Here is an 11,544-nt window from a genome sequence, read left to right as displayed (position 1 = left end):
ACATAAGGAAGAATTTCTTTACTGTCCGAGCCCCCAAGGTCTGGAACAGTCTGCCAGCGGAGGTGGTTCAAGCACCTACATTAAACACCTTCAAGAGCAAATTGGCTGCTTATCTTGCTGGGATCCTATGACCCCCAGCTGACTTCCTGCCCTTTGGGCGGGGGGCTGGACTCGATCTTCCAAGGTCCCTTCCAGCCCTAATGTCTAAGAAATTATTTAACTTAGGGATTTAAATCAATCCACCTTGATCATGAGTGCCTGGCCTGAATCCAATGGCAATTTGGCTAATGGCATGCATACTGTACCTACCTGCGGTAGCGGGGCCGATAAGTGGGATTCCGATGGATTGGCTGTTGGAGTTGTGCTCCTTCTGTGATCCCATCCTTGATCTCTCCTTCAATACCCTAAAACCAAAAAAAGATTAGGGCAGAATGAATATTTGGTGGTGATATTCTAAACTATACAGGGTCCAAATAGGCCAGTCAGTCCTTCCCTCTTGACCATGTGTCATCATAAGACAAAAAAGAGCACAACAGCCAAAGCACAGAACAAATCAAATAAAATGCATATTCAGGCTACTTGTGGTTGAGCTGAGGAACTCTGCTGTAGGTCATTCAGAAAATATAGCTGGAGGTGCAGTCTATCTATTAAGGTATTCAAAACTTATGGTTTCTAGTTAGAAATTGATAAGCTATGGGGAAAAGGAAGGAACATCCCTTTTTAAATACATCTCAATATTAAAGTCAGCCAATGTGTTAGATGACTTTTCCTTCTTTGCAGATGAAGTCTCAGGTGTTTACGATGGTATGCTGGACGATGTAAGATTAATGATAAGATTCATCAGGCCAGATGGATCAGTCAGTAAAGCACTTGCAACATATCTAGAAAAACAGCAGTCAGCAGGCTCTCTCACTGGGAGAAAGCAGGAATCAGAAATGCCCCTCTCAGTGGTAGCATGGATCCTCAGAGGGAGGGTGAGCAGGCCATGTCCAGAATATTCCACCCTGTGCTTCCTCTCCCACAGCCTCTTCCAGAATTTAGATCCATTCCAGCAACCCTACGATGCATGGTAGTGATTTGCCTTATCCAGGACACCACACACTTGAACTATTCATTGTGAAATTAAGTGCTTTATGGGGAAAAAAAGCTTTTAGTGAAAAGGTGCCACTTCCGAGTGTGGTTGGGAAACTAAACCTGCAATGAGCCTGTTTAGAGCAGTGTTTCTCAAACTGTGTTGTGACCCAAAAGCGGGCCCAAAGAATATATGAAAGAGTTGCAAACGAACATAAGAAACGGATCAACAAACGTTAAAAATGGATTCTCCTTTAAAGGAGGAAAAACATGGGAAACTGGAGCTTTTCCCTTCTAGGCTGGCCGAGTTCCAACCTGCGAGGGGCTGCCTGCCCTACTCCTAAACACATACCCCCACTCCTGCCCCACACACTGGGAGGCTGGGGCCTGGGGGCAGCAGGTCAGGAGTGAGGGGTACTAGGTCAAGACTGGATAACGTTTACAAACAGGTCCTGGTACCAAAAAAAAAAAAGCTCAGAACCCCTAGGTTAGAGGCCACTCTCTGGCTTCATTACATCTTCTGAAAAAATATCCAAGGCAACAAAAATTGCAGTAAGAAATACCAATATTCTCTCACACACAAATAGTACCACTTGTTACCTCATCCAAAACAGCTTATCCGCATGATGAAAGGTTTGCAGGATTAGCCTTCACCCTTAAACAGTTGAAAACTGTTCCAAGGCAAGTTGTTTCACTCACTGTCACTATTCCAACTCAATGCAGTCCCTATTTCAATCTATTCCAACAGCTTTCACTCTGTACCAAATCTACCCAGCTCAAACTACTTTAATTCAGACTGCACAGCCCCACAACATGTGCCAGTCGCTCAAAACCTATCTAATCCAGTCTGTATCAAGCCAATTACTTCACACAAGTGCCAAGTGATAGAAAAAAAAAAAATCCTATTAGGTCATCTTAACTACCCTGCTGGCAATCTAGGATTGCTCCTCTCCTTACTTGGCATTTCCAGCTTTCAGATACTTGCAGATGGTTGTTATAGCCCCCTTAAGTCATTATTTGACTGAGGTATAAGCATTTAGTCTATTTACAATCAGTCCTGCCAGTCCCATAGTAACATATTTATCCCACAATTTTACCTTATGATGAGAAGGTACAATTTTAGCCACCACGCTACCATGCACATGTCATCTTATAATATTTTCTTAGATCATTATTCTGATGCAATGGGACCAGAGAATAGAATACAAAGCAGTTTGTCTCTAACATCGGTTCTAATGATAAGACCTCCAATGCTTCATGTAGACTGAGTTTGGTGGGTCCCACTCTAGCCCTTACTAAGCCAGTTATCACACCACCATCACATTTAGCACTAAATCATTAACTAGTAACTTCAGTAAAGGATGGCCCAAGTGCAGGCTCCCTAGAAAACAAAGTTCACATACATAAGCAGAGCTAACACATATTTGGGGATCTTGTATTCCTGCTGCTCCAGACACACCCCATCTTCAGAAACGAGTCAGAACCTCAGGCCTCCAACAGTTGACAACTAAGTTCTTTTAATAAATACTAAAACTCATGGGAAAAAAAAAATAATCTCTTTACTCCCCACCTGTTTTTTCTGCTTCCCAAGTTTCTTAGAAGCACAGAAAACTACCCTAAAGACATTTGCTATACTTCACATGCTGTGCCCACATACATCTATGCCACTTATTTTTAGCAGCTTGACAGGGGCAGCTGCTAAAGTTGGGAAGGGTGGAATCAAAGTTCACTGAAAAAAATAGAGGTGCACATGCGCAAGAAAAAACGGCACACCAGATGATTCTATTTATAGATGGAAAGACCGACAAAGACAGACAAGTAACCAGAGAGGCTGCCACAGAAAGATGGCTAAATGAAAGTTCCTGGTAAGGGTAATTATCTGAAAGATGTACAAGACCAGGAGAAGGAGAGACTTGGAGTCATTTGGAGGTGGGATTATATTATTCCTGTCAATTTGGGAATAGTACCATTATAACCTATACAATGCAACAGATGCACCAAAATACTCCCATGATTTCACAGCTTCTATCACACTTTCCTTCAACTGAAGGTGGTAGAACCTACAGGGATCTCAGGTTCTTGCCCTTCTCTTCCCTTGCCTTTCCTGGGCTGGGAGATGTTGGAGGACCCAGACTAAAGATAAAAAAAAATCTAGAGCCTAGCTTCTCAAACTGAGGTCCACGGAGTACTAGATTAACCATAGAAGGAAACACTTTTTTAAATCCTAGCAATGGAGTTAGTAGATGTTGGAAGTGATTGTGAATTATCATTGTTTCCCCTCCAAATCAAGCTTTGGACCAAATGTTAAAATAGCAAGAGAAGTTACTGGTGCCTGAATGAACCCTACTGTTTGGGACGGGATGGAATACAGCTAGATTTCTGTGATTGTTCCTTGACCATACAAAGCAGCCCTGCTGCCTCTCAGTCCTCCCACAACTTGAAATACCTGAAACAGACTCTGAATGAGATATCTCTCTGATCACTGCTCAACTATCAAAACTAAAGCATGTGCTTTTGTTTGCTTATTTTTTAAGAACTATTTTTTGCTTCAGTGTGGATGGAAGCACACTAGCAGAGGATCAGATTGGAAATTAAATTATGACTACATGAATCTTTTTGCTGAAAAGCAAGTTTACCAAACTGGAGACAGACCCAGTGAGGAGAGTAAAGGAAGACTGGAACTAAGAGCTGTAGTTTCCAGGCCCCATTTTACTTGTATGCTGCTGACAGCATGGGTAAAGCCTGACAAGCAATACTCAAAAGGTCTTACCCACTTGGCAAGGTGGGAAAAGGTCCATCTGGTACCATGGGCAGCCCAGCTGGTTCTGCACAACTCCAGAATATGCCCATCAGTAACTGCAGAAGTAATTACTTCCTTTGCCAAAGCACTGAATTGACAGGGAGAATGGTAAGATGGGGCTCATTTTCACTGTCATTAGCTCACTCCAGCTTATGTTTTCATCCATATTAGCAACAGGCCTACAGGGTAGTGCCTATCCCAGCAACATGCATGCATGCCTACCCAATTCCTCATCAAAACATGCTCTGGCTGCAAAAGCCTGACTCACACTAGTAAAGCCCACATGTCTGCATGCTGCAGCCAAGACAAGTACTAGATCAATTACACATCCATCTGTACAGCCAAGATGAGCTGTGGAGAATCTCTTTTACAAAACTTGCAGCAGTTATTGCATTCTCATTTCAGCCACACACACAGACTTATCAAGAGATGAGAAAGGCTCTGAAGATACAGCAGCCAAGTCATTGTAAGAGTCATCTTTTCAGAGCGAGGCTCTGCATCTTGTAAGTCAAGTAATCACAATATTCCAAATCATCCCCGCATAAAGCAAGGGAAAAGGACCATCTAAGGGTAAGGACATGGGGACTGCTAGAAGAACCAAACAGAAAAGGCAACACAACAGCCTAAGTGAGGAGCATCTCAAAACACACTTGTACACTAGTCAGGTTTACAGGTGTTAAAAGTGACTCTATGACCCAAAGCCTACAGACACAGCTGCTCTGCCAAGACTCAAGAAAGAAAGATCAAAGGGAACATTAAAGTACTCTGTGGCCTCAGAAAGGGTGGGGGTGAGCAGGTGGCCAGAGACTGCCTGGTGTGTCAGCAAAGGCTGGCAAGGAATCGTACAGAACCAGCTTCTCCCAGCTAAGGGTAGGCATGGCTGGGTTGAAGGGAACTTACAAGACAACTTGAAAGAAAGTAATCTTGGTTATGGTGCAGGTACAAGGAAACATGGATATAGAACCCTATTGTTTTACCCCCTGATACACTTACACTTTGTACCTTGGGGTAAGTTAATAAATAATGCATTGTTTTGAAAAAGTTGTTAGAGTCACTCTGCATAGCAGCTGCTTCAGCAGTCCCTGGAGAGAAAGGTTGGAAAGTATCAAACTCTGCTGGGCCTGCTGAGCAACACATTTAGGAAGTGGGCCTGCAGTCCAGTCTAGAAGTGGTTGGGTGCCATTGTTTCAGTCAGAATGACATGCAGTAATCTAGACCTATCACCTAAAGTTGCACTCGACAGGGACTAAGAAAGATCCAAAACCAGTTAGCCTTTTAACCACGGCATTCTGCGAGAACAGAACTAGTCAACATTCATCAGTAGGTTATCTTTCCTCTATGCAGCATAGTCCACACCTCAACAGTCCCCATGTATGCCCTACAAGAGCCCCTATGTATGCTCTACACTTATGTTGGAGGAGGGGGGCACACGTGTACTCAAGCACCCTTTTTTTTTTTTCCTAAATATATAAATCAGAATAACATGTTTCTATATCTTTTCAGCTACAGAATCCCCTGATGAACAGAGCTCCAAGGCTGAGAGGACAGAGGATCAAATCACAGAATGTATGTATTGATAATGTAATTTAAAAAACGCAATTGCTGCCCATCAAGTAACTTCTCATTCTCCTTCAACAACTGCCATACAAATATTCCATTAACTTCAAACCCTAATTTTCTATGATTATGAGCATCTGAGATCACCTAGTTCAACCCCCTGCACAGAGCAGGACCAACCCCAACTAGATCACCCCAGCCAAGGTTTTGTCTACCTGTTTCCTAAAAACCTCTAAAGATAGAAATCCCATAGCCTTGCTGGGTGGCCTGTTCCAGTGTTTTTCTGCCCTCCTACTGACAAAGTTTTTCCTAATATTTAATCTAAACTTCCCTTGCTGCTAATTGAGACTACTGTGCCTTGTTCTGTCATCTGCCACCTCTAAGAACAGTCCAGCTCCATCCTCCTTGTTACCATTCTTCAGGTAGTTGAAGGATGTTCTTACCCACCTCATGACTAAAACAGTAAACTAGTTTGAGCAAAGCCGCATCTCAGTGTTGCATGCAACTATGACTGAAAAACAACTCTGCAGCATGCAATGTCCAATTTATAGTTTTTGCAGACATCGTAACATCTTATGAACACATGCCTAGGGCTCTAGGTAGCTGCTTTAAAAACATCTGTTGGGCAGATTTTCCACAAAGCTGGTAGTCTTGCTTAAAACTTTAAGAAAGTGCTCCATCAGAGGTTAGACAAGTCAACTGACTAGCACACAGCATGTTCGCAGTCTCCACCTGGACTAACCTACGTATGTATGGCATACAAAGGGTTCCCCCCGAACCATAAGTGTAGTGCATATTGCTGTCCCCTTTGTTCTCACTTCTGTAAATACAAATCAAATCTATACCAGGGATGAGCAAGCTTTTGCTGCCATAAGCTGCTACTTCTAGACTTCAGCCCTCAGAGCACCCAAGCTATCTGCACTTATCCTCACCACTGACCCACATCCTCAGCAGTGACTGAGAAGGGCAAATCCTGGGGCAAGTGTAAGAACAGATGCAAAACAGAAGTAGAGACAGCTATGGAGGAGGGTGTTGCAGAGGAAATACATAACACAGTGCATGTGTATGTGCATGCTGCCAATACCCTGGACCAGATCAGACTTTTGCAGGCTAGATCCAACCTACAGGCTATAGGTTTCTGACCCCAGGTCCAGAGGATAAATCTAAATGGTGTTGTCCCTTTGCAAGTAAAATGCTATAGTTCATCATATGCCCAAGATCTAGAGCAGTGGTCTCCAAACTTTTTTGATCACACACCCCATCAGTAAAAAATTTTTGAGCATGCACCCCCAATATATGTATGTTTATGTAAACAGAAATAGAAGTTCTAGTATTTTCTTCCCGCACCCCAATGGATCGTCCTGTGCACCCCCTGGGGTGCACATACCCCACTTTGGAGACCACTGATCTAGAGAGATGCCCCTGTGATAGGTTCATATCGTTTCAGGAATACTACTCTGGGAAAATACAACTGTTGTTGGTTCAGGTGGAGATCTATAAACCACATTCAAAAGGTATGTAGGCCATGTTCTTACCCTATGTATTTAACTAGAAAAAACTATACAGGGTGGCTATGTCACTAGGCCCAAAATGGTCCCATCCTTTGTGCTGACACAGCAGCTCAGCCAGTCAGACAGGTATAGGAAAGAGCATGTTGATGTTGGTTCAAATGAGGATTCCATGAAAACCAAAGGGGTTAGGTTGAAGTCTCTTGGTAGGCTGGATCCTTAGTTACAACTTTCAAGAATTTCAGTCAAACAGGGAGGGGAAATACTTGCCCTTCCCCTTTAACTCCATTTAGTAAATGATGGGCTTAAGGACAGGACACTCTGCTTCAGCTGTAACAGGCATTATCGACTAGGAGAGAACAGGACTGTACTGCATTCCACAGCTGTCCATGCAGCAAGATGGAGAGTCTTCAGGTCTGGGTTTTGGACAATCCCTCTATTGTGTTCCACACTGAGCACATCTACACACGAAATTGATGTGAATTAATAAACTGCAGCATGCCGCACCAGAGTTTATTGCTCCTGGGTGCGGGACCACAGCATACTGAGCCGAGTTAGAGCAGCCAACTGGCAGGAGGCCCAAGGGGATTAGTTTGCCACCTCAGAGCTGTCAGAGCTGTTCCAACCCGGATGAACGTGCTGCAAAGGGGCTGGCTAGTGCATAAGGTTGCTCCGGTGTGGGGCTAGCCAGCAGGCAGCCCCTGCATTGAAGCACCCTCATGCCCCTGCCAGCCTACTCAGCATCTACATGTGTTGCTGCGTATTAAAGAAGTCCACTGCAAGGTAGCTCTTGTATTTACAAGTACTAATCTACATCAAAGTTAGTTTATAGAGTTGCATGCGTAGGTGCCGGGATTTTACTGCAGAGCTAATTAGGCAGCTCCACAGTAAATATCTTGTGTAGACGCGCCCATAGATACAGAAACAGAGGACGCGTCTTTGACTTTGTTGAACTGACTTAATTCAGAACAAAGCAGCATCTAGGCCACCTGGTGCTACCAAGAAGGTTTTGGCGAAGTCTCATCTGATCTTATAGAGTACTCTGGGAATCAGAACAAGTTTGAAGGTAAATATACAGCAGTTCCTCACCCCTGTCCTTCTCTCCCACCAAAAGAGCCTGACCCACACAGTATGACACTACTGTTGGGTTTGTTTTTTTGTTTTTTTTAAATAAAAAGAGCACACAGAGGACAACTTAGTCCAAGGAGATGCTCTGAATTGAGAAATGTATTGAAGCACAAGCTTAAGTCTTCTTTCAGGCTGTTCCAGAAGACAAGTCAATGCACTATGCAACAGGTCAACTAGTGCCCCATGCATTGGTTCCAGAGTTTGACTGGTTTATGGTCATATGTCAGGGTAAGGATCCCACCTCTACAAGTTACATAGGGTGATTTGGTACAGATGATGGCATGCTAAGCAAGCTGCAGGGTCCTGCAGATGGCCTCAAGTTCTAAGAGGGTGATGCATCCAACACTTCCTGTTTAAATCATACACCCTGCACATAGAGACCATCCATATGTATTCCCACCCAGTGGAAACAGGGCATCTGTCAATTCAGCTCTGGAATAGTGGAAGTTAAGGAGTTACGGGCACTCTCCAAACATTCTTCAGATCTTTACAGCATTTCAGGGACAAGTTTGGGTTGGGGAAAAATACGTTCAGAGACATATAGCAGACGTTGGCCCAGTGTACCCCTATCTTAACCAGACCTGCAGGTTCTGAAGGCAGTAGTATAAAGGCATACGAAACCATATAAACTGCAGGGTGAAAAGATGTCACTGTGCTAGTTGGGTTAGACCCCAATTGCATGATCTGGTTGCTGACATCCTGGAGTACAGGTCACCTTGATATGTGAGAGAGATTCAACTTCTAAATATTTCCTTTCAAGCACAAGTTCCTGGAACAGGTAATGTGTGTATGAAATGGCACCAAAAGCTGACTGAGGGATGAACCTCCATTTTAACCAACCAGTTGTCCAGATAGGGGTATAATGCAGGTTTCTCTTCTTGTGCTGCCACAATTATTAGCTGCTCTATGGAGGATATTCAAATAAGTGCTAACCTTCCATGCAGTTTGTGCATCTTCTGTGTGCTGGTTGAAACAAATAAGTGTGAACGTGCATCTTGAAGGGGGAACATGACTCAGTCCAAACCAGAGGCCACTATAGAAGGGAGTGGAAACAAGCTGAGATTCAGGAGGCACATGAATGTATTGAGTCTCAAGACAGGTCAACATTCCCCTTCCTTTTCTGAAATCAATCCATGCGGGTGGGATCAACCAGCATGAAGTAGTGCTACCATAAGTGGTGTTTGCTAAAACAGCTCTAGGCAGACTCAAGAGTGCTTTGTTTTATGTTAGGCCAGCCTTTCCCACAGGAATAGAATGGAGACTATCCAGTTTGTAGACTATTTCCTTGACCTTTTTCATAGGTTCTGCAGAACCACTGGACACACTTAGCCAAACTTAAGCATGGGTTTGCTCTTCACCAGAACATAGCACTGAACTAAATTTGGAGTCCCCCTGCAGAAAAGCTGGAGGACTGCTTCAAGATTTGAAACTGAAATAGGGTAACTGGAACTAAGGGATGAGGTCAACTTACGCTACGAGGTGGTCCACGACGCCGGCCATAATAGCCACGTCGGTAACGACGTCGGTCTGCAGCATAGCGGCTGCCTTCTACAGGGACCCCATCTGGACCGGTCACATTAGCTGCTTCTGCACCCTGAGAGCAAAATAACAAACATAGTAACAAGGAACATAAGACAGCAAGAACCCAATGCACAGTGCACAGACAGAGACAAGATGGCAAGGTAAGGAAGGGAGCAATTTGCTTCTGTAACTGCCATGTCAAACCAAGAAGAGCTTGGGTTTTCTTCCCTCCTAAATACCATGGGTTTCTCTGTTAGCAATTACCTTTCATTTCCTTACAAATTCCCATGTGGCAAGACTGTATAAGCCGTGGTATTCCCAACCTCACTGGCAGAAAGAAATTCCTGAATTATAGAGTTCAGAGGCCAACAGCAAAATGAACAGGAAGGAAAACCCAAGAGACATTCAATTCATCAAAAATGTTTAGGGGTTTTGTTTTTTTTTATTTTATTTCCAACTATGTGCACAGCTTAGCTAACTGATACCTAGGATGGAACACAAGAAACTACTAACATTTAAAGCAAGTGGAAGTCAAAGATATGGTAGTACAGACCTACAGTCCTCCTATTAAAGTAGCTAGGAGAAAAAAAAAATATAGACATTTACCCGCATTTAAAGAGACAACCCTCACAGCAGTGCACCTCCATGTGTTTATCCATCACTCACCTTCTCTCCTTCAACCACATCAAATTCTACAGTCTCTCCGTCGCCAACACTGCGCAGATATTTCCGTGGGTTGTTCTTCTTGATCGCAGTCTTAAAAGACACAAAATACTGTTATTAGCCATGTTGAAAGCCACAGGTGGAACACAACAGAAGTTACATATTCCTAGAGTGTTTCACTGAAGAAGGGTTCAAGGGAACTGGATAGAGGCAAAGGCAACAGACACACTGTGAGTTGAGTACAATCTGCTTTATTCAGAACACACCACCAGATAAAGACCCGTTTATCAACCCAGCATCTCACCTCCTCACAAACACTGATAGATTTTACACCTCCCAATGCCTTAGGAGGAGACTCATTCCCATTTGGGCAACAAGTTCACTTGGCCAAAACATGTAGAAAGACAATTTTAGCTGTTACTTCCCAGCTCTGGAACTCCCTCAGCCTCAAGGCCAGCCAGGGCCTAACCTGGCTTGGCCATCTTTCAAAAGTAATGTAGGACCTTTTTATTTGGGCATATTTAGCAGATAGAGTTAAGCTTAGGTATTTTAGGGAAGAATTTTTTTTATTATTATTTTACCCATTTTGTGACTGATTGCAAGCCACCCTGAGCCTTTTTAAAGAAGATGGCATTAAAAAGAGAGAGAAAAGAAAGAATCACAACATTTCACACAGAGAATGGAGGCAATAGGTAAACTATTCACCTAAAGATGCACTATGCTTGTGACAAAGCTAGGAATTGAGAGCTCTTATTTCTAGAGTCCCAGCTCAGTCTAACACTAAATTAGTGGTTCTAACTTTATAGCCTCTGGCAGAGAACCCATGCCACCTTCTAGAAGTCATGCAGTCTGCATCCTTCACTATACTGCTTAGAGGACCAACATACCAACTCAGTCTTCATTAACACCAAGATACAGGGTACCCCACTCAGTAAGTAGAGACTTCCCTAACCCCAGCATAAAGAATTTGGCCCAAGGTGAATTTATTCAACTTCTTCATCCCCATTGTATGACAACTGCACCATGTTAAGTATTCGCTAGGCAGCAGTGTTGGTGGTAGCAGCAGCAGCAGCAGCAGCATCTAATTTCACTGGTTCCCTCAGTAGGTCCTGCTCCCCCCACCACCCTCCCATTAGCTGTGTCAGCTATTCCTTCACTTTCTCATTTGTGAAGAGTGTCTTTCCTGCTTGGTGTAGGAGGCTGGAGCCAATGATCTTCAAGGTCCCTTCCAGCCTTATAATCTATGAATTACGACACTGCATGTTCTTACTCCATGACTTTTTTTTTTTTTTTTTT

The 11,544-nt window shown here is 43.5% G+C and overlaps 1 protein-coding gene across 1 annotated transcript in view; it reads right to left on the bottom strand.

The window, feature by feature from the left end:
- The window catches only part of LOC109319013 (Y-box-binding protein 3-like), a 30,695-nt gene that overhangs the window by 8,817 nt on the left and 10,334 nt on the right, over positions 1 to 11,544 (bottom strand). Inside the window, exons 5-7 of the mRNA XM_019548531.1 lie at positions 10,252 to 10,341; positions 9,536 to 9,658; positions 310 to 404 (exon numbers count right to left, since the gene is read on the bottom strand). Of these exons, the coding sequence (XP_019404076.1) occupies positions 310 to 404; positions 9,536 to 9,658; positions 10,252 to 10,341 (308 nt within the window). The remainder of the gene's footprint in view (positions 1 to 309; positions 405 to 9,535; positions 9,659 to 10,251; positions 10,342 to 11,544) is intronic.

The sequence above is a fragment of the Crocodylus porosus genome, unplaced genomic scaffold (genome assembly GCF_001723895.1).
Source record: "Crocodylus porosus isolate Cpor-Errol unplaced genomic scaffold, CroPor_comp1, whole genome shotgun sequence".
In the NCBI taxonomy this organism is placed as follows: domain Eukaryota; kingdom Metazoa; phylum Chordata; order Crocodylia; family Crocodylidae; genus Crocodylus; species Crocodylus porosus.
The sequence above is the reverse complement of the archived record's forward strand: the minus strand, read 5'-3'. Positions and strand labels throughout refer to the sequence as shown.